The 27913-nt window shown below is 43.0% G+C and overlaps 3 protein-coding genes and 1 non-coding gene across 6 annotated transcripts in view; all 4 read left to right on the top strand.

Moving 5' to 3' along the window:
- Positions 1-3311: 3311 nt before the first annotated feature.
- Positions 3312-9227, top strand: rsl1d1 (ribosomal L1 domain containing 1). 2 transcript variants are annotated; one of them, XM_047376130.1, is made up of 9 exons: positions 3312-3441; positions 3669-3808; positions 4926-5064; positions 5150-5298; positions 5501-5602; positions 7250-7343; positions 7944-8051; positions 8146-8310; positions 8390-9227. In XM_047376130.1, exons 1-9 carry the CDS (start codon positions 3361-3363, stop codon positions 8525-8527), a joined length of 1116 nt encoding a protein of 371 aa, XP_047232086.1. In that variant the 5' UTR covers positions 3312-3360; the 3' UTR covers positions 8528-9227. The 2 variants fall into 2 exon arrangements, with proteins under 2 accessions (XP_047232086.1, XP_047232085.1); XM_047376129.1 differs by having other exon boundaries at positions 7941-8051.
- LOC124875803 lies at positions 5746-5873 on the top strand. Its single transcript, XR_007040137.1, has one exon. It is a non-coding gene; the product is annotated as a small nucleolar RNA SNORA55 (small nucleolar RNA).
- Positions 9228-12268: 3041 nt separating the features above from the next.
- Positions 12269-15739, top strand: LOC124875381. Its single transcript, XM_047377515.1, has one exon. The coding sequence runs from the start codon at positions 12602-12604 to the stop codon at positions 13367-13369; it is 768 nt and encodes a 255-aa protein (XP_047233471.1). The 5' UTR covers positions 12269-12601; the 3' UTR covers positions 13370-15739.
- A 1963-nt stretch (positions 15740-17702) lies between these two features.
- Positions 17703-27913, top strand: part of snx29 (sorting nexin 29) — a 152323-nt gene continuing 142112 nt past the window's right edge. Inside the window, exons 1-8 of one of the 2 annotated variants that reach the window (XM_047377284.1) lie at positions 17703-18090; positions 19135-19199; positions 20640-20692; positions 21016-21140; positions 23838-24018; positions 24186-24256; positions 24444-24701; positions 26700-27102. In XM_047377284.1, coding sequence (XP_047233240.1) covers positions 18084-18090; positions 19135-19199; positions 20640-20692; positions 21016-21140; positions 23838-24018; positions 24186-24256; positions 24444-24701; positions 26700-27102 — 1163 coding nt within the window. In that variant the 5' untranslated portion in view covers positions 17703-18083. The remainder of the gene's footprint in view (positions 18091-19134; positions 19200-20639; positions 20693-21015; positions 21141-23837; positions 24019-24185; positions 24257-24443; positions 24702-26699; positions 27103-27913) is intronic. The other variant, XM_047377283.1, reaches the window with a different exon arrangement.

The raw sequence follows: 27913 nt of genomic DNA, 5'->3' as shown, positions 1-27913 counted from the left end.
TCCATCCATCAGTTATCCATCCATCCATCAGTTATCCATTCATCCATCAGTTATCCATCCATCAGTTATCCATCCATCCATCAGTTATCCATTCATCCATCAGTTATCCATCCATCAGTTATCCATCCATCCATCAGTTATCCATCCATCCATCCATCAGTTATCCATTCATCCATCAGTTATCCATTCATCCATCAGTTATCCATTCATCCATCCATCAGTTATCCATCCATCCATCAGTTATCCATCCATCCATCAGTTATCCATCCATCAGTTATCCATCCATCTCAGTTTTCCATCCATCAGTTATCCATCCATCCATCAGTTTTCCATCCATCAGTTATCCATCCATCAGTTATCCATCCATCAGTTATCCATCCATCCATCAGTTATCCATTCATCCATCAGTTATCCATCCATCAGTTATCCATCCATCCATCAGTTATCCATCCATCCATCAGTTATCCATCCATCCATCAGTTTTCCATCCATCAGTTATCCATCCATCAGTTATCCATCCATCAGTTATCCATCCATCCATCAGTTATCCATCCATCCATCAGTTATCCATCCATCAGTTATCCATCCATCTCAGTTTTCCATCCATCAGTTATCCATCCATCCATCAGTTTTCCATCCATCAGTTATCCATCCATCAGTTATCCATCCATCCATCAGTTTTCCATCCATCAGTTATCCATCCATCAGTTATCCATCCATCCATCAGTTATCCATTCATCCATCAGTTATCCATCCATCAGTTATCCATCCATCCATCAGTTATCCATCCATCAGTTATCCATCCATCCATCAGTTATCCATCCATCCATCAGTTATCCATTCATCAGTTATCCATCCATCAGTTATCCATCCATCCATCAGTTATCCATTCATCAGTTATCCATCCATCAGTTATCCATCCATCCATCAGTTATCCATCCATCAGTTATCCATCCATCAGTTATCCATTCATCCATCAGTTATCCATTCATCCATCCATCAGTTATCCATCCATCCATCAGTTATCCATCCATCCATCCATCAGTTATCCATCCATCCATCAGTTATCCATCCATCCATCCATCAGTTATCCATTCATCCATCAGTTATCCATCCATCCATCCATCAGTTATCCATCCATCCATCCATCAGTTATCCATTCATCCATCAGTTATCCATTCATCCATCAGTTATCCATTCATCCATCAGTTATCCATTCATCCATCAGTTATCCATCCATCCATCCATCCATCCATCCATCCATCCATCCATCAGTTATCCATTCATCCATCAGTTATCCATTCATCCATCAGTTATCCATTCATCCATCAGTTATCCATCCATCCATCCATCCATCCATCCATCCATCCATTCATCCATCAGTTATCCATTCATCCATCAGTTATCCATTCATCCATCAGTTATCCATTCATCCATCAGTTATCCATCCATCCATCCATCCATCCATCCATCCATCCATCCATCCATCCATCCATCCATCAGTTATCCATTCATCCATCAGTTATCCATTCATCCATCAGTTATCCATCCATCCATCCATCAGTTATCCATCCATCCATCCATCAGTTATCCATTCATCCATCAGTTATCCATTCATCCATCAGTTATCCATTCATCCATCAGTTATCCATCCATCCATCCATCCATCCATCCATCCATCAGTTATCCATTCATCCATCCATCAGTTATCCATCCATCCATAAGTTATCCATCCATCCATCCATCAGTTATCCATCCATCCATCCATCAGTTATCCATTCATCCATCAGTTATCCATCCATCCATCCATCAGTTATCCATTCATCCATCAGTTATCCATTCATCCATCAGTTATCCATTCATCCATCAGTTATCCATCCATCCATCCATCAGTTATCCATTCATCCATCAGTTATCCATCCATCCATCCATCAGTTATCCATCCATCCATCAGTTATCCATCCATCTCAGTTTTCCATCCATCACTTATCCATCCATCCATCAGTTTTCCATCCATCAGTTATCCATCCATCCATCAGTTTTCCATCCATCAGTTATCCATCCATCAGTTATCCATTCATCCATCAGTTATCCATCCATCAGTTATCCATCCATCAGTTATCCATCCATCCATCAGTTATCCATTCATCCATCAGTTATCCATCCATCAGTTATCCATCCATCCATCAGTTATCCATTCATCCATCAGTTATCCATCCATCAGTTATCCATCCATCCATCAGTTATCCATCCATCCATCCATCAGTTATCCATTCATCCATCAGTTATCCATTCATCCATCAGTTATCCATTCATCCATCCATCAGTTATCCATCCATCCATCAGTTATCCATCCATCCATCAGTTATCCATCCATCAGTTATCCATCCATCTCAGTTTTCCATCCATCAGTTATCCATCCATCCATCAGTTTTCCATCCATCAGTTATCCATCCATCAGTTATCCATCCATCAGTTATCCATCCATCCATCAGTTATCCATTCATCCATCAGTTATCCATCCATCAGTTATCCATCCATCCATCAGTTATCCATCCATCCATCAGTTATCCATCCATCCATCAGTTTTCCATCCATCAGTTATCCATCCATCAGTTATCCATCCATCAGTTATCCATCCATCCATCAGTTATCCATCCATCAGTTATCCATCCATCTCAGTTTTCCATCCATCAGTTATCCATCCATCCATCAGTTTTCCATCCATCAGTTATCCATCCATCAGTTATCCATCCATCCATCAGTTTTCCATCCATCAGTTATCCATCCATCAGTTATCCATCCATCCATCAGTTATCCATTCATCCATCAGTTATCCATCCATCAGTTATCCATCCATCCATCAGTTATCCATCCATCAGTTATCCATCCATCCATCAGTTATCCATCCATCCATCAGTTATCCATTCATCAGTTATCCATCCATCAGTTATCCATCCATCCATCAGTTATCCATTCATCAGTTATCCATCCATCAGTTATCCATCCATCCATCAGTTATCCATCCATCAGTTATCCATCCATCAGTTATTCATTCATCCATCAGTTATCCATCCATCCATCAGTTATCCATCCATCCACCCATCAGTTATCCATCCATCCATCCATCAGTTATCCATCCATCCATCCATCCATCCATCCATCCATCCATCCATCAGTTATCCATCCATCCATCCATCCATCCATCGTTTTGTCTATAAATCCATTTATTGCAAGCATTCATCCATTCATTTGCTAAGCGTTCCTTCCTTCCTTGCATCCTTACTTCCTTGGTATGTCCTTCATACTAATAAAGTTTAAGACTTTGTATTCTGTTACGTGGACCTGGCTGCCTTCTCAATGCGCATGCGCAGCTGTGGGACACGTGAAGTCGACAGCATGGCCGAGAAAAAGGAAGCAACGTTAGTAGACCGGTCCCAGGTAAGATGTTCTGTTTGGTTCATTTGTGTGTCTACCTGCAGAGAAGAACCGTTCCCGGGTTGTTTCCGAACCTCTACTCATTTGGGCGGATTTTTGTGTTTGTATTTTGATCTTCCGCCGTTTTTCCGGCTAGGAGGAAGTTAGCTCTTCCAGTGCCACCATGAGGGCTTTACTGGAGGAGATGTTGACGTTTAGTTGTTTTTAGCCAAAGTTGTCGTGTCTTACAGGTGAAGAAGGCCGTCCAAGCCTTGCAGGCTTTCCTCAAGTCCAAGTCCAGCACAGAGTCTCTGTTTCTGGACGAAACCCAGCCGATCAGCCTCCTCTTCACCCTGTGGAAGATCCCCAAAGAGACGCAGAATATCCGCATGTGAGTCCATGAGCCCTGCTGGTCGGTAGTTTGGTACAGGTCCATTTCACCACTTATGATGTCTGGACAAAGTGATTTGGACAGGAGGAAGGTGTTCCGGTTCTTAGTTCGTAATGTCTCCAGAACCTTGATCCAGCTTGTGCAGCTGTGTTCAGTCTCCTCTACTCTGCTAAATGAAAACCAGCGCAACCAGTTGGCCCCAGGGGCCCCCTAATACATACACAGAGTCATCTGGGGTGTAGATGTTCTATTTCTGGCCTCAGAGGTTCTTCAGAGAACAAACAACATAATGAAGACCAAAGAACCCAGCTAATGGGTCCAGAAGAAGGATCTAGAGAGATTTAAAGCAGCATTAGAACAATATCCCATGCTTGAACATCTCTCAGAGCTCTGGTCAATCCATCATCTGAACATGGAGAGAGGATGGACCTACCAAGACATGGAGGTCCACCTAAACTGAGTGGCTGGACAAGCATTAATCAGAGAAGCAGCCTAGAGACCCATGGTGACTCTGGAGGAGCTGCAGATAATCTCTGGACAGGACACCTAATTAAGAAGCCTTGATCATTTATTTTTCACAGTTAAGAAAATCCCAGCATGGTTCTCCATAAAATCTAAAACAGAAGTGAAGATAAAATCAAGTAAAACAATAAAAACTAATAATAGACCTTCTCTGTCTAACTAATGTATCCTATTATTTCTGCTTTACCATTACTCTATTGATTTTATGATCCAGACCAACACATTATAAAGTTTTGTTTTTTATTTATTCAAGCTTCTGTTATAAAGTTTTCAAACAGAACCTTTCTAGAACCTAGAAGTTTACTATTCATTTGCTTCTGATGAATTAGTTGCCAGATAAATCTATATAAGCGTAACACAAGCAGTCAGATCACACTTTTCTTTCCACCATTAGGGTGAATGTTACACAGAACTGGAACTGATTCAGAAGCTGGATTTACTCAGCAGAATTGAACGCTCTACTAATAATGAGCTGTAGATTTTAAAGCAGAACTGAACTCGGGTTGTCCAGGTGAAACAGACCTTTAATGCTCCGTCTCCTTTGTGAAACCTGTTTTTTGTATTGGTTGTAAACTTCCCTGAATGTTCTGTTCAGTCCTCTGCCTCATGGCCAGCGGCCCGACACCGAGGAGGTTTGCCTCTTCACCAGAGATGAGCCCAAAATGACCGCAGAACAGACCCAGAGGTTCTATAAGAAGCTGCTGGAGGAGAGAGGCGTCAAGAACATCTCAGAGGTACTCGGCAGAGCTGCGTGGACCTCCAGGGTTAGTGCATCCTCGTAGTGTCAGTGAAGTATAACTAGATGTGTATTTCTTTCAGATTATACCCTACAAATCCCTGAAGACAGAATACAAACCGTACGAAGCCAAACGGCGCCTGCTGGGAAACTTCGACATGTTCCTCTCGGATCAGCGTGTCCGCCGCCTGCTGCCCTCCCACCTTGGGAAGCACTTCTACGAGAGAAAAAAGTAAGCTTCCCGGCCCGGGAACCTTAACGTTGGGATATGCAAGAGTGGATCTTTGTTAGAACTAAAATAAATCCCAATGCTGAACATTGTTCATGCAGAGTTTCCCACATTTGGTTATTTCATCACCTCTGACCCTTTCCTCCTTCATGCAACATGTTTCTTGTGAGAAGTCATAGATTAACTCCGTCTCTGTGTTTGCCAGAACTCCGCTGTGTGTAAACCTCCAGAGCAAACATCTGGCCAGAGACATCCAGAGGATCATCCAGGGAACCAGCCTGACGGTCACCAACAAAGGCTGCTGCTGGTCAGATCTCCTCTCTTCTCCATTAAAACCACTACAAGCTCTAGTTCTGCTGCAGGGATAGTGAAGACCTTAAAGATCAGGATCAGAAAAGAGATAAATGATGAAGACTGCTAGGAGAGATGTTGTCTGTAGAAAGATCAGCAGCACCTAAGTACCACCCTGTCGATTGTGTCCATTTGGCGTGGGTGATGGAGGTGCCAGAGAGATTCAACGTGAATCCAGATGGTTCTCCTCCTCTCATGGAGCCTGTCTCTACAACTTTGATACACATAATCTTCAGTTAAAACCACATGTTTAAACCCAGGATAAAAACATCTCACCGTCTGACATTAAATCAAATTTTCCTGCTTTAGATCCGTTCTAATTATTAAAATTTGATGGTGTTCCGATTGATCAGCCATCGATCATTATCTGGCGATTTCTGTGAAACGTTTGTGATCAGTTTCTGTTGCTGCTGATCACAAAACATGACTGACCAGCTGTATCTCATAGCTGGCAGCCTGCAGAGGCCCTGCGTGCCCTCTAGCGTCTCTCCCTCTTTCTGTCACACTGCAAGCTCAGTGCAGCAAATCCTGAACAAACATGTCTGCTGTGTGGAGCTTTTACTCTGGGTGTGAGCGTGGTGCAAAGTATGCGACATGCAGGAGGAAGCACGTTACATGCTACAGCACAACAAATTGAATACGACATTTAAAGAACAAGCACCTGGCGGAGCATGGGAGGTTTTCAAAGCTCACTGCAGAGAATGAAAAGGAGACTCCTGCATCGCTCGCCCGTATGAGCTCGACTCTCAGGCCAAAAAATAATTCAATTCATTTGATCAGATGAGCAGCCGTTCCCAGTCCCGTGATGTGCTACTGGGATGTAAATGTTTCACAGACACAGCCCTGCATTCTTTAGCCTGTTGAGAGCATTAATCTTTCCGTCTGTTAAAGATTGTTTTACTGAAAGCATGATTTTCATTTTGACTCAATAGTTGCTGCATTGTGCCTGCAGGTTTTTCTAGTTTTTCTCTTAAAAAAGTAACATATTAAAGCATATTTTTGTCTAAGTTAAGGTGATGTTACGGTTCCGTTTTCCAGATCTCATAGAGTACGGCTTCTTCCTCTCTGAAGGGCCTTTCAGCCCATGTTGTTCCACGATGGAACTGAATCAGCTGCTGTTCTGAGATTGTTTCACACAGAACCCGTTCATCTCTGGGTTGTCCTGAACCGTATCATGACTGGACATTCCCATGATGTTCATACTTGCATATAATAGAACGTGAATGTGGGACCTTCAGGCATCTGGAAGTTGGATCCAAGGATGAACCCGTCTTCTTGAGGTCCAAAGTTCTTTGCCTGATGTCTTGGCTGATTTCTTCAGATTTTTTTCATGTCGTCACACAAGGAAGCAGTGTTTGAGGTGTTGCCTTCAGATACACCCACAGATGTTGTGAATGAACCTATCAGAAGCTTACAGAGTCATGACATCATCATTGATGTATTAATTACATTTAGCTAATAGAAATAATTCATGTCATCATAACTGAACTAAAACATGAGAAGTTAAGTCAGCTTTAAAGTCGGACGGTGAAAATAAAGTTTATGCAGAGTGTAGATTAACATCTAGACTCTAACTTGTGTTACCTGTTGACCTGCGTTGCAGTATGGCGCGCGTCGCCCATTCCGGCATGACTGCTGATGAGGTGACGGAAAACGTTGAAGCGGCGGTCCAGACGGTGGTGGCCAAGCTGCGAATGGTGAGTTGAAGGTCCTGCTGAAATAAAACCGCTACAGGACAGTTAAAGGCGTTCTCAACAATGATTTACTGTAGTAATACCAGGTTTACTTCAGCCAGTTCTCATTTCTATCATTTAATTCTCACGTCTAGCTTTTACTGATCATGTTTTCAGAATAATCCGTGTGCCTAAATGCTAGGCTATTGTTAGCATGTTTTCTCTCTGTTTTGATACGACCCGTTGATTATTCACCTGAAGCGTCCAGTCCAGCTTCTGCCTCATAAACCTTGTTTTTGACCAACCACAGGGTGGGTCACATGACAACAGCAGAACGCAGCAGCCAGTAGTCTCTCTTACACTGAATGTCTTAGTAAAGGATGGGAAACACGAAGATTAATGAAAAGCCAGATTAACTGAATAAATTAGATAATTTGTCCGGTTTTAGAGCAGCTTGGAGGCTGTGCAGCTCCAGCTGAGTCAATGATGGAGACGGTGTAACGCCATGAACCAAATCATAAACACGTTTTCTGGTCATGTGAGAACGTAAAACCCTTCTGGGAGGGTATTCTCTCTTTTTATTGACCATATTTGTTTCCTGTTTAACCTTATGGATCCCAGAAGGGACCCATAATGAAGGTGATCCATTTAAAGAGTCAAACATCTGTGGCGTTGCCCATCTACACCTCAGACCTGAGCCATCTCAGTGTGCTGGACTCCACTAACAGCAAGGTGAGCTCTGAAGCAACAACATCGATGATGATGATGATGATGATGTCTCCTGCTGCCGTCTGCAGGCTGACCAGCTCACATGTTTCATACTTAGGAAGCTTCAGGGAAAAAGAAGGGGAAGAAGAACAAGGCAGAAGATGAAAAGCAAGAAGAGACAAAGACGGAGCTGAAGAAAACGAAGAACAAGGAGGGAGAGGAGGAGGAAGACATCCCGCAGCTGGTTCCCATAGAAACGCCCAGTAAGAAACCCAAAGTGGAGGTCAGTACCCATCTCCAGCAGGTTCTGCAGTACGTCATCTTTGCAGTTTGTGGTTTTGAACTTTTCTTCTGCTTTCCAGAAGCCGTCCAGGAAGAAACAGATGCAGAAAGCACCCAGACCTGCGATGAAGAACGTCTCAAAGGTCCAAAGCAAACCAGCCAAGAAGACCGGCAAGATGGAGCAGAAGGCAAGAAGAAAAGGGCTTAAAGGGAAATGATTGTCCTGCACAGACTCCCTAAGACTCGGTTCACAGGATCAGCTTTACTTTCTGTTGGGTTTGCTAAATGAACAGAACCATGTTATTAAATCTATCACCTGAAATGATCTTTGTCTGTTTCCTCGTCTCTGAAGACGCTTTGACTGCAGCAGAGTCAACTTTGGACGTTTTTCTTGGTCAGTTCATCAAATTGTTCTGGGATTGTTTGAAGAAGATGCTCTCAGAGGACGATCCTGTTCTTTATTCAGGATGTGTACCGACAGGTTCAGAACCTCCTTCACTGCAGCTGAACCCGTCTCCTTGACGATCTAAAAATTGTTCTCAGCTGCCGTTTTCTGGGACACACTCATGATAAGACTTTTTGCTCACTTTTGCAGACAAAACCAGAAGAAATGAGAACTTTTTAAGCTTAGGAACCGTTTCGCTATGATTATTACCAACCTGAATCTTCTGAAATCAGTGAATCGCCACAAAGTCTGCAAAACATTTGTTGATGTAAATGTTGACCTTTTCCATGCATAGTATGTTTGCATACAGGCCACCTGATTGGACTGTAGGGTCAGTCCAAACACTGCCACCTAGAGGTTAACCAGTGTAAACGCAAACAGTTGGCAGCGAGTCACCTGAGGAACATCCTGCTTCTCCTGAGGTATAAAATATTGTATCAGCAGTTATCTGGAATAAAATATTGCAGCAATCATGTGACTGTTGAAGTGAACTTCATGAATCCATTGCTATATTTTAGCAGGAGGTTTGATCTGAAGCATAGCAACTGTTTCAGATAAACTACTAACCTTGTTTTATTAGTCTGGAGTCTGCAGTTTTACTAACTAGAACAATATCTGCAGATTAGTCGAGTTGCATGAGTTCCAGTTGCTGCAAAGCTGAACTACATGACAGACTCACATGGAGGGACAGCCGCTTTAACCAGGTTATAAAGTCTGGTTTTATTGGCGAGCAATGATACAAAACATTAAAAACTCTGTTAGATGCTGTTTTAGCAGCTAAATGTGACTGAAAGGACAGAGCATTGTCTAGAACAACCCAAAATATTTAAAGCTCCACTGTAGAAATGGCTGAGCACAGCCCTAAACAAACGCACCCACAGTGGGCTCCTGCTGATGCTCTTCACCATGAAGAAGACTCTACACCATATTTAATAACATGCCTGTTAGCCTGAGGAGGTGAACCAGTAGATGGGTGCGACTCACCTGTAATTTTCCTCATTGATGTTCTTGCTTCCTGCCAGACTAAACTATAAAAACATTTTTGTCCCAGATTTAATAAAAAAGATGCACAGGGGTGCAGTTGCTAGCACTGATGCTAGCAAGAAGGTCAGATTTTTTCAATTGTGTTCCATATAATCATGTCCCGCTCCACCTAACCTGACAATGAGTTAAAAGGAGAAGACAAAAAACTACGCGCACAGCCAGAGACGGACTCGGTTCTGGAGAAGTCCAGAACAGCAGTTTACTCCAAGTCGACCTGCTTCCTTCATTACCTGAAAAGTTACACTGAGCGCCTCGAACAGAGATCATTTCAGAGCAACCATGGAGCCAGCTGGAGAGAGGGAGGCTGGTGGGTGTGTTCAGGAACAGGTGGAGGCAGAGCGGTTTAACCCAGGAGAAGATGGTGGTGAAACCTGAATGCTGACTCAGGATGGACTGATTGTAAGTTACAGATAATCACTGATTCACCCAGCAAGACATGAGGTGGAGGTTCACTCTAATGAGCATCTTCAGGGTCATGATGAGGAACTTTCACCTGAGCTACAGGTGAAGTTAAATGATCTGTGATAGAAAACAGCAGCAACCTTCTCTGTGAGCTTCTAGCTGGATTTACATCATAATGTGAAAATATCTGGTCCTTAACTTCAGTCACAATAAAATCATTTAATCCTAACGTAGCTGAACACATTTAAAGGTCCTTCAGATCATCACATTGATCTCATGGATGCAGCCGGTCTTATAGTCCAGTTCTACATGTAGACAGAACCAGGTGTTGCTCAATAAACCAGGAAAATATCTCCTGGTTCCAGTAAGACGTAGTAGAAAGTAAACCTCCATCTTCTCTTTCATATCTTCTGCTGATTCTAAACATGCAGCTCTGGGTTTAAAGATGCAGAATAATTAAGAAATAAATCATAGTTCATCACAGGTGGACCATTAATTAGTTAACTATTTTATTTTTCTGAATTACACATGAAATATTATATAAAGTAATTAAACAAGGATAGAGTTTTACTGAAGGTGAGACATACATACCATATGTATCCTGTTATTAATAACTGTAATATTAGTCCTGATAAGGTCCAGGATGAGGCTCTATGCTATATTTTAAACACCACAACTTAACATCCTTTCCTCTCAAAGTGTTTAATAGTAAGAACTGAAAAATGTTTCTTTTATTATTTTTGGCAGGACAAATTTCTTCAGAAGTGGAATAAAGTGCTGAAAAGATGGCGATAAAAGAGAACAGGTTCATAAAAGAAGGAACAATTTTAATAAAATGTTTCAAAAGCTCTTGGCATAATAAAATAAATAAATGTGTTTTAGGATTTTACCATTTGACTAAATCAACTTTATACCACTTTCCTTTTTTGTAATATAAGAATAAAGACAATGGAGCCTCAGGAGTGAAACACTTTGATGAGAATAAAGTTTAAAAAGATCATTTATGTAGATGAGAAAAGAAGCACATTTATCTGGTCCATAGTAAACATGTAAACAATGTTTTGAGACCCTAAAAACGCAACTGTGGAGGAACCTGCTGGAGATAAGCAGGTTTAGACAATGGATGGATGGAGGGGTGGCAACAAATAAATCTGCATCTGCATTATGTTACAAACTGCTCATACTCCTGCACCACGCTGTGGCCTTGGAAACTGCTCCAGGTGAATGCAGCCCTCAGAGCGCCATATCAGGTGACACAGCTATTGTCCAGCATGGAGCAGCTGTGCAGCTGCCAGTTTTAATAAAGCCAAATGGACTGAAGTCTGTTCAGGATGAGACGTTGGTTGAGACAGGGCATTATGATGAGGGAAGATCTCATCAGTGGATGTTTGATGTAGCCACATGATCACAAAGTCAGTGACTGACAGAGGGCTGATGATGTTACCAACAGGTGGGCCGGTTCTGACCCCTCACCAAAGCCCTCCCTCTGTTGTGTGGGTGAATCGGACCTTCTAGAATTACAGTGTTGTGTTCACGGGTTACTGACAATGCATTGTGTCCACACTGCAGATGATAAAGCTCCTTCATGGGACTACAGGGATGAAGCTGCTCTCATCTCTTCCCCAAACCGCCTGAGTCAACAAGAAAAGGGGGTTCTGAGGAATTCCTGTAGAAGATTTATCAAGAGGCAATGGAGGAACTTCATGGACTTTCAGCAGAAGATATGGGTCAAAGCTTGTGCTCAGACCAACACACAGCAGCTGCAGCGTCTCCAGGCTGGGCCTTCCTCCACAAGGCCATCACCGCGATGGTGATGGGATTTCTGATGTCTGCAGCAGGCGCAGTCCTCTTCTTGCTCCACTCTGTGGGGGTGATCGATGTGTCCCGCTCCGTGGCTTCAGCCTGCCTGTCCATAGGGCTGATGTTCGTGGTGGTAGGTCTGGTGTGGATCCCCATCCTGAAGCAGAAGCGCAGGAGGAAACAACTCAGCCAGGGGCTTGAGTAGGCAATGTTGTGGTTGTCAGTGATGATGTTCATGTGAGGACTAAACTTCTCAGTCCTTTAGCACCTGTTGTCTTTGGGATTACTTTTCCTTCCAGTTTAGAAGATCTACCCTGCTGTCAAGTCCAGGAGAGGAGCTACAGATGATTAGCCTACAATTTACTCTACTATAGGTCCATACTAATCTTCTTCAGCCTGATGTGGTGGGAACACTTAGAGCTGGATGATGACATGGACCAGACCAGAATGAGGAGCAGAGAGCTGAGCTGAGATCTAATGTGGTGTCCAGCAGGTTTTCTTCCAGGATTATTCTGTACTTTGCTCCACCTATGTTTCCATCAGCCAGATTCCTTATTCATGCTGAGGAAAAGCATCCCCTCATCATGTTGCTGCCACCACCATGTTTTACAGTGGGAATGTTTCCAGGGTAATGTGCGGTGTAACTTCTGCTTGCGAATCAAGGAATGAGTGCGATGTGTTTGTCAGTGATGATGTAACTGAAGCATCACATACAGTCAGGCTGGAGTGGCTACTGCTGATAACAACCTGTGCACATTGTACTTTGAACAGTCACAGCAGGTTGTTTCATGCGAGGACTCAACTTCACAGTCCTGCAGCACTTGTCGGTTTAGGATTGCTTCTTCTTCTAGTTTGGAGGATCTCCTCTGCCATCATGTCCACATCTGTGCAGATAGAGCCGGTCATGGAGAAGACCTACGAAGGAGTTGGCCGCTGCAAGTGCTCCTTCTGGTTCGCGGTGGCCCACGACATCCTGGGAGTCTTCATCATCATGGTGGGGGTGTTCGGGGGGCTGGTCGTTCACGATTTGTTCGTCTACGCTGGCGCCATCATCATCTTCCTGAGCCTGATCTGGTGGGTGTTCTGGTACTCTGGGAACATCGACGTGCCTCCAGAGGAGCTGGAGGATGATGTGGGCCTAATCAAGATGAAGAACAGGAGGCTCAGCAGGGCCATGAGGCGGGTTTCGGACCGTATCTCCAACAGGATCAGAAGCTCTTTCAGAAAGAAAGATCGCACTGTTGAAGAGGGGCCATCAGGGGCCCCTGGGCCTTCAAACTCTGGTACAGATGTAGCCCTCTCAACAATCTACGACAGCCCTAAAGGCTCTTCTTCTAAAGAACTTGTGAGAGAAACACTATCCATATAAACTCAACCTGATGTCAGTAAGAAACCTTGAACTTGGATCTTTATATTTGTCTTTACTGCTGGTCTTTAAACAGTTATTTTTATGTGCTGGCATCTGTAATCATTAGTCAACACAGAGGTGATGACTGGATAAGATCCACGCGCTCTTATGTTGCTGATAAGATTTCTGACCTCTTCCTGTTTTTACCGCTGATCATCTGCTGCTCATTCACAGGTTTTGAAGAGGTGGACTCGAAAACGAGTCATAATGAGTGACGAGCAATGAGGATGTTTTATTTTAACTTTGTGATCTGTAACAGGAACGTTTGTTGCTCCTTCTAATGTCTCAGTTTGGATGCTGCTGAAGGACTTAAACCAAACAAGGAGATACGCCTGAAGCAGGAGAAAAATCTGGATGAGCAGAACTTTAGGGTTGATCTACAGCTGCTACAGAGGTTTACTTTACAAAGTTTTCCTTTTGGCACTAGAATATTGAATTATTGCTTGGAAGATATGTTCCTTCAAATTTAGGAGTAAAAAGGACCCAAACTGAACTTATGTTGAAAGAGAGAAAGATTCTACCTTTTTAAAAAAGTCTGTGTAAAATAGAAATGTGTGCAAATATTGTCCATTTTGTACTTTACAAGACGTTTTCTTTCTGACTTGTTTGTGTTTAAATCAGGAAGACTTTATGTTTTCTCGACCAACTGGTCTAACTGATCTGCTGCAACAAGATGCTCCTAAACCTGTTGTGATGCCATAGGTTCTGCTCAAAGTGAAGGACTGAGCCCTGAGGACCAGGATTGAGAACCAATGATAAATGGGTTTTTGGTCATTGTAAATCCACAAAACAAGCTGTTTTTGTGGTCTCTAGGGGTCTTCAGTAGCAGCATATATCCCAGCAGTCTCCAAGCCAGGGCATGTTGGTGTGGAAGCCTGAAACACGGGCAGATGTCAGATCCAAAGAGCTGCCAATAGAGGTGCTGCCACAGCCACCTGCGCTTTCTTTCTCCACACACAGAGAGAGAAACCGGGCCTTCATGTGGAAAATGGTTTTAAATTATTCATCAAAGTCTATTTTCCACATCATGAAGACCTTGCTTTTTAACAGGGTTTGAAAACCTTTGAGAACCACCGTAATGTGCAGTAAGAAGGTCACACATCAGACAGAGAAGACTGATCTTTGTGGCAGCCACCTTCAGCAGGACAATCAGAGCTACGATGCAATGGGTTAGACTGAAGCATGTTCTTGTGTTTGATCGGCCTAATTAAAGTCCAGACCTATATATCTAGTTGCGAAGGTGAGACCTGAACACAGTGGAGCACAGATGCTCCCCATCCAAGCTGACTGCACTAATAACAGGGTAGTATTTTAGTCTTTAGATGAGCTGCTAGAGAAATACCACAAACGGCCTGCAGCTGGAACTGTAGCAAAACATGGATCTGCAAAGTACTGGCTAGGGCGACTGAATAAAAATACACGCCACACTTTTTAGATTTTTATCTGTGAAAACAAATTATTTTATTTTTTTTCTTCCACTTCATAATCAGCCCCAAAACACTCTGGATCCGTTTAGGCGCCAGATCCAACCAGAACATCTTGGTCGAAGTGAACGGAACCCCGCAGACTGCTCGCGATTTCCCGCGACTGCGCCTCCTACTGGCCGACAAGGATACAGCAACACTGTTGGTTCAGACAGGAAGTGACACATGGTGGAAAAGTACAACACATCCGGTTTGGGGAAAATACAAACAATCAAATCGCGATGTAAAGATGACGTCATTTCCGACCGCGTTGGGTCGCAAATATTTTCGCCTGGTTTCTAGGATGGACGATGAGCAACTGATTTAATTTAATTTCCCTTTGGGATTAATAAAGTATTTTTGAATTGAATTTGAACTGATAGTGGAAGTCTAGAACATGACTCTTTTATATGAGACCAAACACCTTTCCTAATAGGACAGCAGCCAGAAGGAGAAGGCATGAATGGAGATAGCAGAAGTTCTGGGAATTAGTGGTGAGCATGAAATATTATGTTTATAATGGGTTATTCAGATGATCATTATGCAATAAATATGTAATATTTTATTGGGTTGAATACTATGAAACTAATTTTCATAGTTTATTTCAATCGGTGTGATTTTTGTGAAATTTACTAATTAATATTAGTGCATTAGTTCATGTTAGTATCATGGTTTAATTGTTTATTAAATAAATGCATGTTTAAATATGATCACAAAACTTAAATGAAGCCTGTTTACAACAAATGAACCTTAACACAACCTGAGCAGCATGAACAATGTTTAGGTACCAAACCATGCTACTCTTTCAGAAATGTAAAATTGAAATAAGATGAAAAATACAGTAAAATTGATTTGAAGCAAAAATGTATTTTATGTATGCAATACAGTTTTTACCAAGAATATGCAAAATGTGAACAAAACAATGCAAATACACATGTGCCAAACACATCACACCATTCTGCTTTGCCAAGGCACACCTCTCTCTAAACTTCCTCCGTTGGCATAGGGATAAACTGCTCCATCATGACCCTCTCAATGGCTGCACACATGTGCACAAGGTCTCACTGGTGAACATCCCAGTTGGTAACTGGTGGCTAGGCTCACCCTGGACTCCCGAGAAGCCAAATACCTGCCATAGAATAGGAAAGAAAAAGGTAAATGTTAGATTTTGTCATTTATATGTGTCACTTTTTTGGTAGTTGATCTATGCAAGTATCGATGGAAAAATCTTCGTGACATGTTCGTCTGATACTACAGAAAATTCCCAAATGAATCAGCTGGGGCGCCACAAAGTAAGTGGAAGTACCAAGGCATAATGTCCTTTTTACTGCCGTACTTGCAACCAAAGCAGTGAGTAAACAGTTTAAACGAGCAGAGATTTAGAAGTTGGAGGGACTGGGACTCTACCACTGGCTGACACAGAGGAGCGAGCCACTACGGCGAGCAGCTCTTAATCCACCCCATAAACCTCCGGTGACGGTGAAAGAAGGTCTCAAAGCCCCAAAGAATCCTCTTCGAGAAGACAAGCCACAAAGAGGAAGGGCATAGAGGCACTGATGGAGGACTGCATTATGTGTCTTCTGGAGAACCCCACTCCAGCAAACACTCACGAAGAATCATATCACTTTGCTCTCAGCACAGTCCCCATATTGACTAAACTAAATAGTTCAAGAAGATGGAGAGCAAAGAGAGAGATCATGCGTGTCTTGGATGATCTCACAGATGAACAGGAAGACGGTACGGCATCCATACACCTTTTGCCCGACCCCCACGGTATCCGGGGTCCATGCCCCCAGACCCGGATCTCAATGTTGAGACCCAAACAGCAGCAGTTTTTATAAGAACTTATACATTTTGTAGAAGGTTGTGCTTATGTATTTACCTTTCTATGCCCCTATTAGTGTCTGTTTTCTTGAATAAAACAAGAGAAAGAAAGTTGCCATGTAACCTCAGGCCAACTGCCCAGCTTTGCTTGGGCTCTGGTCCAAAGGAGAGAAGTTCATCCATTGTCTCAGGCCGAAATATTAATGGTGGCTTTTCAGTCTCAGCTCTGCAACAAGATGCTAAAAATCTCTTTGTTGTCTGGGTGAGGGGATGGAACCACAGCAGCCTCCTCATCCACTGTCCAAGTAGACAAGCAATGGCCAAAGTTCTTCTACAAAACGGCGTTAAACACAGACACACAATCAGTTTGTTGGGGAATGCATGGTTGACAAAGAAAACCAACCGATGTGCAAATATTTATCACACAGATTCTCAATTTGTGCAAAAACAATATAGAATTTAATTAATCCACTTGCTCATGTTACGAGCTCAGAAACACAGACAAAAACATGTGAAAAGCTGATTTTATTTGAGCTTCATCGAGCAGCAAGTGTAGTTTTCCTCACAGACCGGCTTGTTTTTATCAATCTGCCTTTTATCGCGTGATCTCTGGATTTCTGGGATATTCTCTCGCGTAAATACACAATCTCGCGAGATCATTTAGCTTGAGCCTTTATATTTGGAAAAAATAAACACTCCGGCTGTTGGTCTGTCACATAAAATAATATAAAAATGCCAAGCAGGCTGTGGTTGTAGCATGGGTATATCAGGCAGTTCATTTCTCATTTTTATATTAATAATATGAAGGATTTGACAACTGATGGCTCCTTTAGTGAATATTTTTTCTTTTTAAATTGAAGAAAAAACTGAATCTGAAACGAGTTATATTTTTAGGCCACAGGAAGTAGATAAATTACAGGAAGAGGTAAAACAGTTACACATATGTAAACTGTAGCAGTAATACAAACTACAACTCCCAGCAGCACTTGTCATCATATGACCGTGATGTGTTCGTCATGTGACCACGGAGCCGTCATGTCAGTGGTCAGTTTCAGTTTTCGCAGTGTCACAGGCTGAACAGATTATACTCTGATAACTTTCCCTTTCTACGCCTAAACGGCTCTGCAGACAGGGGGTGACACGGCTTTCAGGTCTGCTTCGGAACCGTGTTCATTACGGGTCAGCTGTGTATTGGACCGTGACGCGGCTCGCCGGCAGGCCTCGCTGTTCACCGAGTGAGCATCAGCGCTCACGCCGCTGTTGGGTGGGTCCGGCTCGGCTAGAGCGGCGGCATGGAGCCGGTGCGTCTCTAGCTGAGTTCTGGTTCTGGGAGATGAGAAGAAGCGTTTTAACCGAACTGTTCCCGCTCCTGGAGTTCGGTTGTCAGAATGAACGGTGAGTTTCTTAGCTTCTTCAGGCTCATACAGTCATGAGATGTCATGCTTCAACAGCTTGCTTGGAGCTAGTAACAGAACCATGGTGCAGCTGCAGCTACTTCCTGCACACATTCATGTCTTACTGCTTTATGTTGTGGTTCTAACCCAAGTTCGGTTGCAGATAAATTGCTCAGACTTTGGTGCTGGGAAATGAAAGGAAAGGTCAACAACACAGAGCTCAGGTCACGTTAACAACAGCATTGGAAACACTGAACTTTATTTTGAAGGAAAAGTTGGCAGAAGTCTGAAGGACATTTAAATCTGTTAGCCAGGTTTCCTTCTTTGAAACAAATAAAACTTAATTAGATATTTAGTTGTCATCCATAGATGGTCATGGTTGGGTTTTCTTCCTGTTTTGCTTTTTATTTTGTAAACTGTAATTTAATCCACATGCAAATCCTGCCTGATGACATGTCTGGTGACATCACCTAAGGCAAAAACCAGTTGATCAGAGTCCATCTATATTTTCATTTCCTCTTTAAGCAAATGTATTTAAATAAAAGGTATTAACTAGCATTCTGAGCTGAATGTGAGGAGCTGCAGGGATTCGGCAGCAGGAAGAGGACTGCAGCAGACAGGAACGGCCAGATCTCTGCGGTCTCTGGGAGTCATTTCCACTGAAAATGACTCCCAGGCAGACAGACTTGGAGTGGTTGCTGGAAATTCCCGCTTTATTACCCAGCTGTATTTTTATTGTTGGTTGTTAGTGAAGAAACATCAAAGATGGATAGTATATTTAAATTCAGAATGAACCAAAAATGTTATTTTTTTTTTTACTGCCCTCAGGTGGAACTGAAATGATCACCTTTATGATTTGAATCACGACAACAGCTACTTAAATAAAGAAGAATAACTCCAGCAGAATCATATTTTTCTGTAAAAACTGAAGCAAAACAGTTTTCAGCTTACATTAAATTAACCTGAACCGAGTTCCTAGAGTTGTCTCTCTGACCTTCTAAGTCATGAATTGAGCAATTGTTTTGTCTGTTTGTCCTCCCTGCAGGCACTCAGCAGAGTGATGTGAAGAGACAGCATCTCCTAGAAAGGCTGCTGGATGCTGTCAAACAGGTGAGTTACCTGTTTGCTCACAGATATCTCTGTGTTCTTCATGTAGGAGGCAGCAGCGGTCCAGTTCAGCTGAGCCCTGCATCCTAGAACCTTTCAAACATTGGCAGCCCCCTGTCTCAGTATTTTGTAGAACTCCCTTTTGCTTCAGTGCTAGCTGCAGGTCTTTTGGATTTGTCTCCAATAGATTTGAACATTTAAGGGTTGAAACTTTTGCCCATTTTTCTCTGCTAATGGCTGAAGTTCACTCAGATTGGATGGAAAACGTCTTTGAATATCAGTTTTCAAGTATTGCCTCAGATTCTCAATTGGAATTCGGTCCGGACTTTGACTAGGCCACCCTAACACATGAATCTGCTTTGATCTAAACCATCCATTGTATCTCAGGCTGTATGTTCAGGGTTGTTGTCCTGATGGAAGATGGATTTAGCTCTATCCAACTTCCCATCAACTCTGACCATCTTTTATGTTTCTGCTGAAGAGCAGCATCCCAACAGCATGATGCTGCCACCACCGTGTGTCACAGTGGGAATGTGGAATGTAGGCTGGAAAGTTACATTTTGGTTTTTATCTGACCAGAGCTACTTCTTCTACGTGTTTGCTGTGTCTCCCACATGGCTTATGACAAACTTAATGATAATGATGTAATTTGTTCTGCTTTTCTAACAAGCCTCTGACCCCTTGATGGAAACGCTGTAGTTCTATTCAGATTAAATTACATACAGATGTTCTTTATCTGTTGCACTGGATTTTATCTAGGGGTATCAGATTACAGGGAGCTGAATAAATCCTCACTTTACACTTTCAATTTGTTTATTTGTAAAGCATGTTGAAAACCATGAATCATTTCCCTTTCACTTCACATATATGTTCTACTTTGTGTGGGGGATGAATGTCTGGTTTATTTATATTTAAACACTGACTGGAGTTTGTGGTTTCCAGTATGTTTTAGTTCCTTTATCTCCGGCTCACACCACAGGAAGTAGGTCTGCATATTGTTTCCTGAGTTGATTTTCTGTGAAAACCTTCTTGGCAGACAGCTGGAAGGAGGCCAATAAAGAGTAGCAAGTGTATTTTACCATGGCAACACAAGTAGATGCTGGCTGGCTGGGATTTTCCTATCATCACGTACACACAGGCAGAGAAAGCAGCTGCGTGTCTCTTTTCAGAGCTGGGTTGGGATATCAAAGCTGAAACCTCGGCAGTGGATCACACACATTCAGCCATCCTTATTTTTCTCCAGGAATGTTCTCCAACAATGCTGAGTGTGCATCTTTGAACCTCTAACATTCGTCTCTGCAGAAAGCCTAAAAAAGTAAACTGGAAATTCTGAAATAACTTTCTGGCTCGATCAGTGTAAGCCTTTCAGTGCTGGAAATGCTGTCGTCTTTGCAGGATAATGTTTCAGATGCTTCTATTATCATTCCCTCCGTATCTTTGCAGTGCCAAATCCGCTTTGGAGGAAGAAAGGAGATTGCCACAGACTCAGACAGCAGGTAAAGCAGGTTAAATTCCTTATAAGGTTGTTTAGTCCAGTCATACAGCCCCACGTTACTGGATAAAACAGAAATTCAGGCTCATGTATGCGGCTGATTTTATCGCTAAATTATGCATTAAAGTAGCACATCAGCTCTGTAGGAAACATAAGTTCACAAAGTTTATGTGTTGTCCTTTTTTAGAGAGAAAAACTCCAGCAAGATGAAGTGGACTGTTTTAAGTGTTTGTTTTGCTGCAGTTTTTAGCTGAGGACAGACTGCAGCGGCCACCAGACCATTTGAATCTCCTTCCAAGTAACAGGAACCTGTCTGTGTCCTTGCAGGGTGATCTGCCTGTGTGCCCAGTTTGAAGCTGTGCTGCAGCACGGCCTGAGGAAGAGCAAAGGTCTGGCCCTCACAGCTGCTGCTCTGAAGCAGGCTGCAGGCTTCAGCAGCAAGACAGAAGCAGGTACCAGCATGCTATCTGTGCAGAGCAGTTACGCATCAACTATCTGGAGTGAAAATGATGATCTAGGAGTGGCATGTTTGGGGAGGTTGGGTTAGTTATTTGCAGGTATTAAACTCCAGTTCTTGAGACCCATGTCCAACATCTTTTAGATGTTTCTCTGCTTCAGCACACCTGGATCAGATGGGTAGGTCATCACCAGGACTCTGAAGAACTTGGCTACATGCTGAGGTGGCAGTTTAGCCATTTTAATCAGGTGTGTTGGACCAGGGAGACATCTGAAAGCTGCAGGACACCGCTCCTCAAGGACTGGAGTTTGACGCTCCTTGTATTCTGCAGACATTTCTGCATAAAGATGAGAGCTGCAGGATCAGCGTCAGTCTGACAAAGGAGAGGGTTAGAATACAGAAACTGCCTCCTTCCCTGTTTCACTTCTTCTGCTGTGGTCAGGCTCCTCTGATGGTGAATGGGACGGTTTGGTAGTGTTTTCTGCATGTTGGAGCTTGCTGACCGAAGATCTTTTTGCTTTTAGGGTAACAAATGGAACGCTTTTCAGATCTCAGGAGCCATTATCTTTTCCTGGGTTCACTGATGCTTTTTAGTCTTTGAGTCACAGAAACAGCTTCATGTCATCTGAACTGGTGGAGAGCAATGAAATGTTTATATTTCATATTTAGGCTTGAAAAATATTGTTATGAATATTTAAAGTTTTATTTGATTTGCATTAATTTGACGTTTCTCACCTTTCTTACAGTGGCAGTAGTTTGCTTAGGTTAAATGGATTTTTAAGAGGTTACAGCAGGGTGACCTCTCACCTAAACGCTGCTGTTCTTTACTACTTTTAATGTTTTGTGGTCCTTATAACAGTAAAGAAGTGTCAAATAAATATTCAGATTATATTGTAAGACATATTCCATGACATAACAACTGATAAGACGGAGCTTAAAACGCTAAAAGTCTTGATCTAGTCCAATCATTTAAAACAGAGATACAGAACCAGTGTTTCCAGTGGGCCTTAATGACTGACTTATTTCTATATAAATCAAATCTTTTAGTTGTTTTGGCATCTAGACGACTCAAAATAAAAAAATAATAAGATCTCTTTGGCACCAGTTCATTTATTTTCTCCTTGGCTTGTTGGAAAATGCTTCCCAACAACCAATCAGCTGCTAAGCTCATATAAAGCTGTTCAAACATAATCTCACAGCCGCTTCAGGTGGGAAAACCAAACTGAAGTTAGCATCTGATTCAGAGCTTCCAATTCTGCAGTTAAACAAGCGAAGCAGCTCTGTAACCAATGTCAAGTCGTACGGCAACTTCAGCTCAATAGGACAACAGAACTCACTCGCCAGCGGTATTTCTAACGTAACCTTCACTCTCAGATGCTGTAAATTATTCTAAAAACCTAGAAGAGAGTTACTTCCAGCAGATCATCTGTGAGGTCTTCCAGTTTTCAGGATGTTTGATGTTAAACTAACAACCAGAAGATGCAGGGTTGGTATGGTCTACTTTAGGGAGGGAGTCAGAGACCTAAATACAAGACACTGCCAACATTTTTTGTGTTCCTCTAATGTGAACACAAGTAACATGAAAAATCTAGCTGATTTATAGCCACCCTGTTATAACCTGTTGTTTTTACTTATTTGTGGGAGGTTCAAGCCTTAATTAGGAGGATTTACACCCTCTTTTTTTCTCCTGGAAGTGGCAACGTGCCTGGCATTAAAAGCAATGAGCAGAAAGGGTACATATTGTAGAGCTTGGACGTCCAGAGATCCTAAACTCTCCTGGGAGGCAGTGTGAAAAATAAAATAACACACCTGTAAGTAATTCAGCTCTAGTAAGAAATTGTTTATTTAGTCAGGTAAACAGGGCATTACTAAAGCTGCTTAAACTAAAGATTACGAATGCTGGACCTGATGTAATTCAGGTGGGGCTGGAAGAATGGCATCAGTCATTTCAGCATTTAATACGATGTGGTTGCTGGAGAAACGATCACTAACCCAGGTGGAAAGAAAATGATAATGGACCCATTACTGAACCTTGTGGAACCCCATAGCTTAGAAAACCAATCAGGGCTGCACGATATTAGAAAACCTTGCAATGGCGAAATCAGTTGTGATATATTGTGCAAACTTCAAGACAAACTAATTCTGCCACAGCAGATAAAGCCCCTTCAGGTACTATCCATAGAAAGGAAACAGCCCTGCAGGTAACTCGCTACTCATAAAGACTCCACATCCACATCTGAAAGATCCCGAATTATTTGGTGTTGCGGTTGATTCTGCATGGAGCAGAAATGTTGGACCTCCAATTAGCATATCTGAAGTGATTCTGTTAAATTAAAGGACAGGACTGTGTGCTGAGCTCATGTATCTGGAGCTCATTAATGAACTGGACCTCTCTGAAACAGCTTGAAATAGAATGAACTTTTTTTACTCGTGGTTCTGAGGTCATCCTGTAATTGCATGCAGGTCGGCTGCACAGTGGTTCTTGCCTGTAATTACTACACATCAGAAAACCTGACTTTAAAGCAGGCCTTTGTTCTTTTTCTTTAACTTTCACTTCCTGTTTCATGGGGAAGAATAAAGCGATTGGTTAAAGTGGCAGACATGGGGTAATTATTGGAGATGTGTTTAAAAACCTATTTTCACAAATGAAATGGAGCTGGTATTCTTAACATTTCCTTTCTCCACCCACCAGAGCTGAACTTTTGGCTTTATGTGAAGGAGCACCTGAACCGCCATGAGCTCCAGCGCTTCTACTCCCTGTGGCACATCTCGTCGGAGTTGGGCCGGGGTCGCGCCTGGCTGCGCTGCGCCCTGAATGAGCATTCGCTGGAGCGCTACCTGCACACGCTGCTGGCTGATCACCCACGTCTGGGGTTAGGCTCTCAGCTAGTACACTGTACAGTTCAGTCACACTGTTAGCATTCCCATAACATGCAAACACATTTTAGCATTTTACCCTGGCTTTGATAGAGTGGTTTACTTCATGGTGTTGCTCTGCTCAGCTGGATGGACTTAGATGTCCTCATTCTGTCTTCTCTAGAACTTACTATGAAGACTGGGCTTTTCTTCTTGACGAAGAGAGAGCAAGTATGCTCCCCACTATGGCTGCAGGTGAGGATTCTTGCTGTTATAACTCTATAGGTGATCGTGACTCATATAATTAAAGTGTTTATTTCAGGTAACTTTGATTATTATTGGTCACAGCTAATGGAAACCCAAAATTCAAGTTTAACCCTGAAATATAACTGGTTAATTTCTAGGATCTGAGATCCTGCTGTTTTTTAATCACCACTCTCAGGTTTGAACTCCATCCTGTTTGCCATCAACATTGACAACAGCGACCTGAATGGCGCGGTGACGCGAGGAGGCTCGACTGTGTCCAGCCTCCTCAAGGAGTCCACTCAGGGCATCGGCAGCCTCTTGAAGGAGTCCACCCAGGGAGTTAGCACCCTGCTACGAGAGATCAGCACTGCCACGGCTGTGGTGCCTGGCTTCACCCCAAAGGTGGACGGAGCTTCGGACCCGCTGCCCGTCCTGCCTCGCAGCACCTCTGCTGGTAGGAAGCGGCACCAGTTTTTGATGCATTTTGAAAACGGCGAAGCCACACTAACCTGGTCAGGGTTGTCGTTAGGTTTTTTTTTTTAGCAGGTGATTGTATTTGAACTCACTTTTTGGCTTTTTTTGGATGTTTTTACAAGTGTTGCTTCATTGCATTTCTGCTTTGCATTTCCTTAGCGGTAGAAAACAATGTTGTTCCTGCATTGCCTGTTTATAATTCTGACACTACATTAGATGGAGTGGGATCTCAGGAATCTACAGACACCATGTTTGTTGCATATATGCACCATTTATTCAAAATTTTACAACACAACTTTTGTAGTTATAACCTCATAACCTTTCTTAATCCTGTATTAAACTATGCAGACGCTCACTCTGCGCTGGTGAAGTTTAACAAACCTGAGCATGACAAATGCTTGTAGTGGCTCATGTGGTAGAGGACATTAATAATTATTTGACCTCACATGGGCACTCACAGAGTTTGTATAGATTATTGAACTTTCAGCCCAAGATGGTGAGGTGATCTTTAGGTCAGACCAAGAACGACTGATTCAGTGACATCCTGGGGAACCATAACTTTTCATCTTGGTACACACACAAAACGTGGACCTATAATAAGCAGCAGACACCATCGATGCGACTGGGCGTCATTTTGTCATGTTTGGACCCACCTAAAATGCGTTGTTTGATGCATCATACGTAGCAAGATGAGAGACTTCCTCCAAGTTACAGAAAGTGTTTGAAAATGTCTGGGCTGAAGTGAAAAACAATAAAACCGAAAACCTTCAAACTTAAAGCCCCGAAACAATGCAGCCGTTGTTTAGTCTTCACACAGATTCTCCAGTTGTGTTTAGGTCAGGACTTTGACTAGGACTATTCTAGCACTTAAACATGCTTTGATCTAAACCCTCCATCGTATCTCTGGCTGGATGTTCAGGCTGGTTCTCCTGCTGGAAGGTGAACCTCCACCTCAGTCTCAGGTCTTCTGCAGCCTCTTAACAGGTTTTCTTCCTGGATTGTCCTGGATTTAGCTCCATCCATCTTCCATCAACTCTGACCGGCTTCCCTGTCCTTGATGAAGAGAAGCAACCCCACAGCATGTTGCTGCCACCACCATGTTTAAATGTGGGGATGGTTTGATCAGGTTGCTGTGCAAAGTTAATTTTCCACCACATTTTGGCGATTTTAGTCTCATGTGACCAGAAGCTTCTTCCAGCTGTTTGCTGTCTCCTCCACGGTTAGTGAAAAAATTGACTTCTTATGTCTTTCTTTCTTTCAAATATTATCGTTTTGCCGCTCCACCATTAAGCCCATATATGTGGCGCTCATAACTAAAAATCTTTTGGGTCTAACATTTCAAGCTGTGAAAAACTTTGGTGGTATGAAAACTTTTGGCAGGCTCAGTATGTGCTCAGCTGTTAATGATTGAATGATTATGAAGATTGGCGTCTCCTGGCTGTTAGGAGTGCAGCTGTCTGAGGCTGTTGGGTAGAAACATCTTTGTTGTTGCTGAGAATAACGGCGCTTTAAGTGTTTGGTGCTAAAACGTTCCTCTGGAATGAATGGAAATGAAATCCAGAGCATCGGCGCCAGCTCCTTGGAGAGGGATGACCACATTATTCACAGAAAGAAGACTTGCTAATGCACTGTGAGCCTCTCTGGCTCTGACAATCTATTTTTTATTATCTGTTTGAAATTAATGTCTCAGACAGCGCAGCAGAAACAACTTCAGTTCACAATTTATCCTTCTGATTACATTTGTGTGGCCCTCACGGAGACGCAGTAATACTTGGTGTTCAACACCTGCAGCCAAATTGGCTTTGAATTGATTTTTCAATCCTGAAAAGATTTTGAACTGCCAGCAAGACCCGTTTTATTCATCCGTGTTTGTTTTGTTGCCAGAAAACTTTTTTTTTGTTAGAATTTTTTTAAGAAAAACACAAGTTTCTCTAAATTCAATTTTGAGGTCGTAATTGTTGTTCTCTTCTTTGCTCAGACTCGGGGCTGAGGAAGGAACGACGGAGGAAAAAGAAGATCACCACCATCATCTCCTTCGACGATGACCTGGATGGAGGGGCGGAGGATGGAGAGGAAGATCCGCAGAAAGTGAAGGCGACAAGGAGGAGTCGTGCCGCTCCGGCTCAGAGCAGCATGGAGGAAGGGATGGACCCCTTGGAGCCGACCTTCTCTGAGTCTCCGGCCCGGAACGGTGTCCCAGATCCGAGTATAGTCGGCTGGGTGGGGTCGCCCCACCCCCACCCCTGCCGCACGGCGCCTCCTGCTGAATCTCCTCTGCTGGGCAGTAAGAGCATAGACAATGAGGAGGAGGAGGAGGAAGAGGAGGAGATGTACAAACCCCGAATCCAAATCGAGGAGGAGGAGAGGATCCCCTATGATCAGTGAGTTTGATCATTAGTTAAAACAACCAGCTTCAACAAACAGACATTAATTATTACTGAGGGCTGGCAGTCATCTGAATAACGCCAGAGATCATCCACCCAGAGTAGAGCAGTAATTACTATCACTTCCCCTCTGGTTGCTTCATTTCTGCCACATTTAATACAGACCCTCACAAAACTATTCACACCCCATCAACTTTCTCACATTTTGTCACCTTACAGACACAAACTGTGTTTGATTTGGATCTCATATGACAGACCCACAAAAGTAGCACATAACTGGGAAGTGGAAGGAAAATACAGGGAGACATCCAGCAGATACCTTCAGAGGTCATTAAATCAGGAAATGGAGTCCAGCTGTGTGTGATTTAATCTAGAAGTACAGCTGCTCTGTGAAGACCTTTGGGTGCTCTGTAGCGCCACCTGAAGGTCAAAGCCTAAACAGTTTATGTGCAGGGTGTGTGGGGTCGGCAGAGATGTTAGCTGCCCCTTTCCTGACCCTTGACCTGTATAAGTCCTGGATGGAGGGAAGGTCAGCTCTGATTATTCTCTCTGCAGACCTGATTATTCATTGCAGTCTGGACCTGTCCTGTTTTGTGGATGATCCAAACCACACTGAGATGGATGAAGACAGGACAGATTGAATGATGGCAGTGGAGAAGATGACCAGCAGCTCCTGGGGAAGGAGGAAGTTGCTGCAGGAAGTAAAGTCTCTGTTCAACCTTCTTCCGAACAGTGTCTATGTGTGAGGACCATCTCGGGTCCAGAGAAAGGGTGGTTCCTAAGAACCTGAAGTAATTTACTGTAGACA

This window comes from Girardinichthys multiradiatus, chromosome 10 (assembly GCF_021462225.1).
Source record: "Girardinichthys multiradiatus isolate DD_20200921_A chromosome 10, DD_fGirMul_XY1, whole genome shotgun sequence".
Taxonomy (NCBI): Eukaryota; Metazoa; Chordata; class Actinopteri; order Cyprinodontiformes; family Goodeidae; genus Girardinichthys; species Girardinichthys multiradiatus.
Note: the sequence above shows the minus strand (reverse complement) of the source record. Positions and strands in the feature narration are given on the sequence as shown.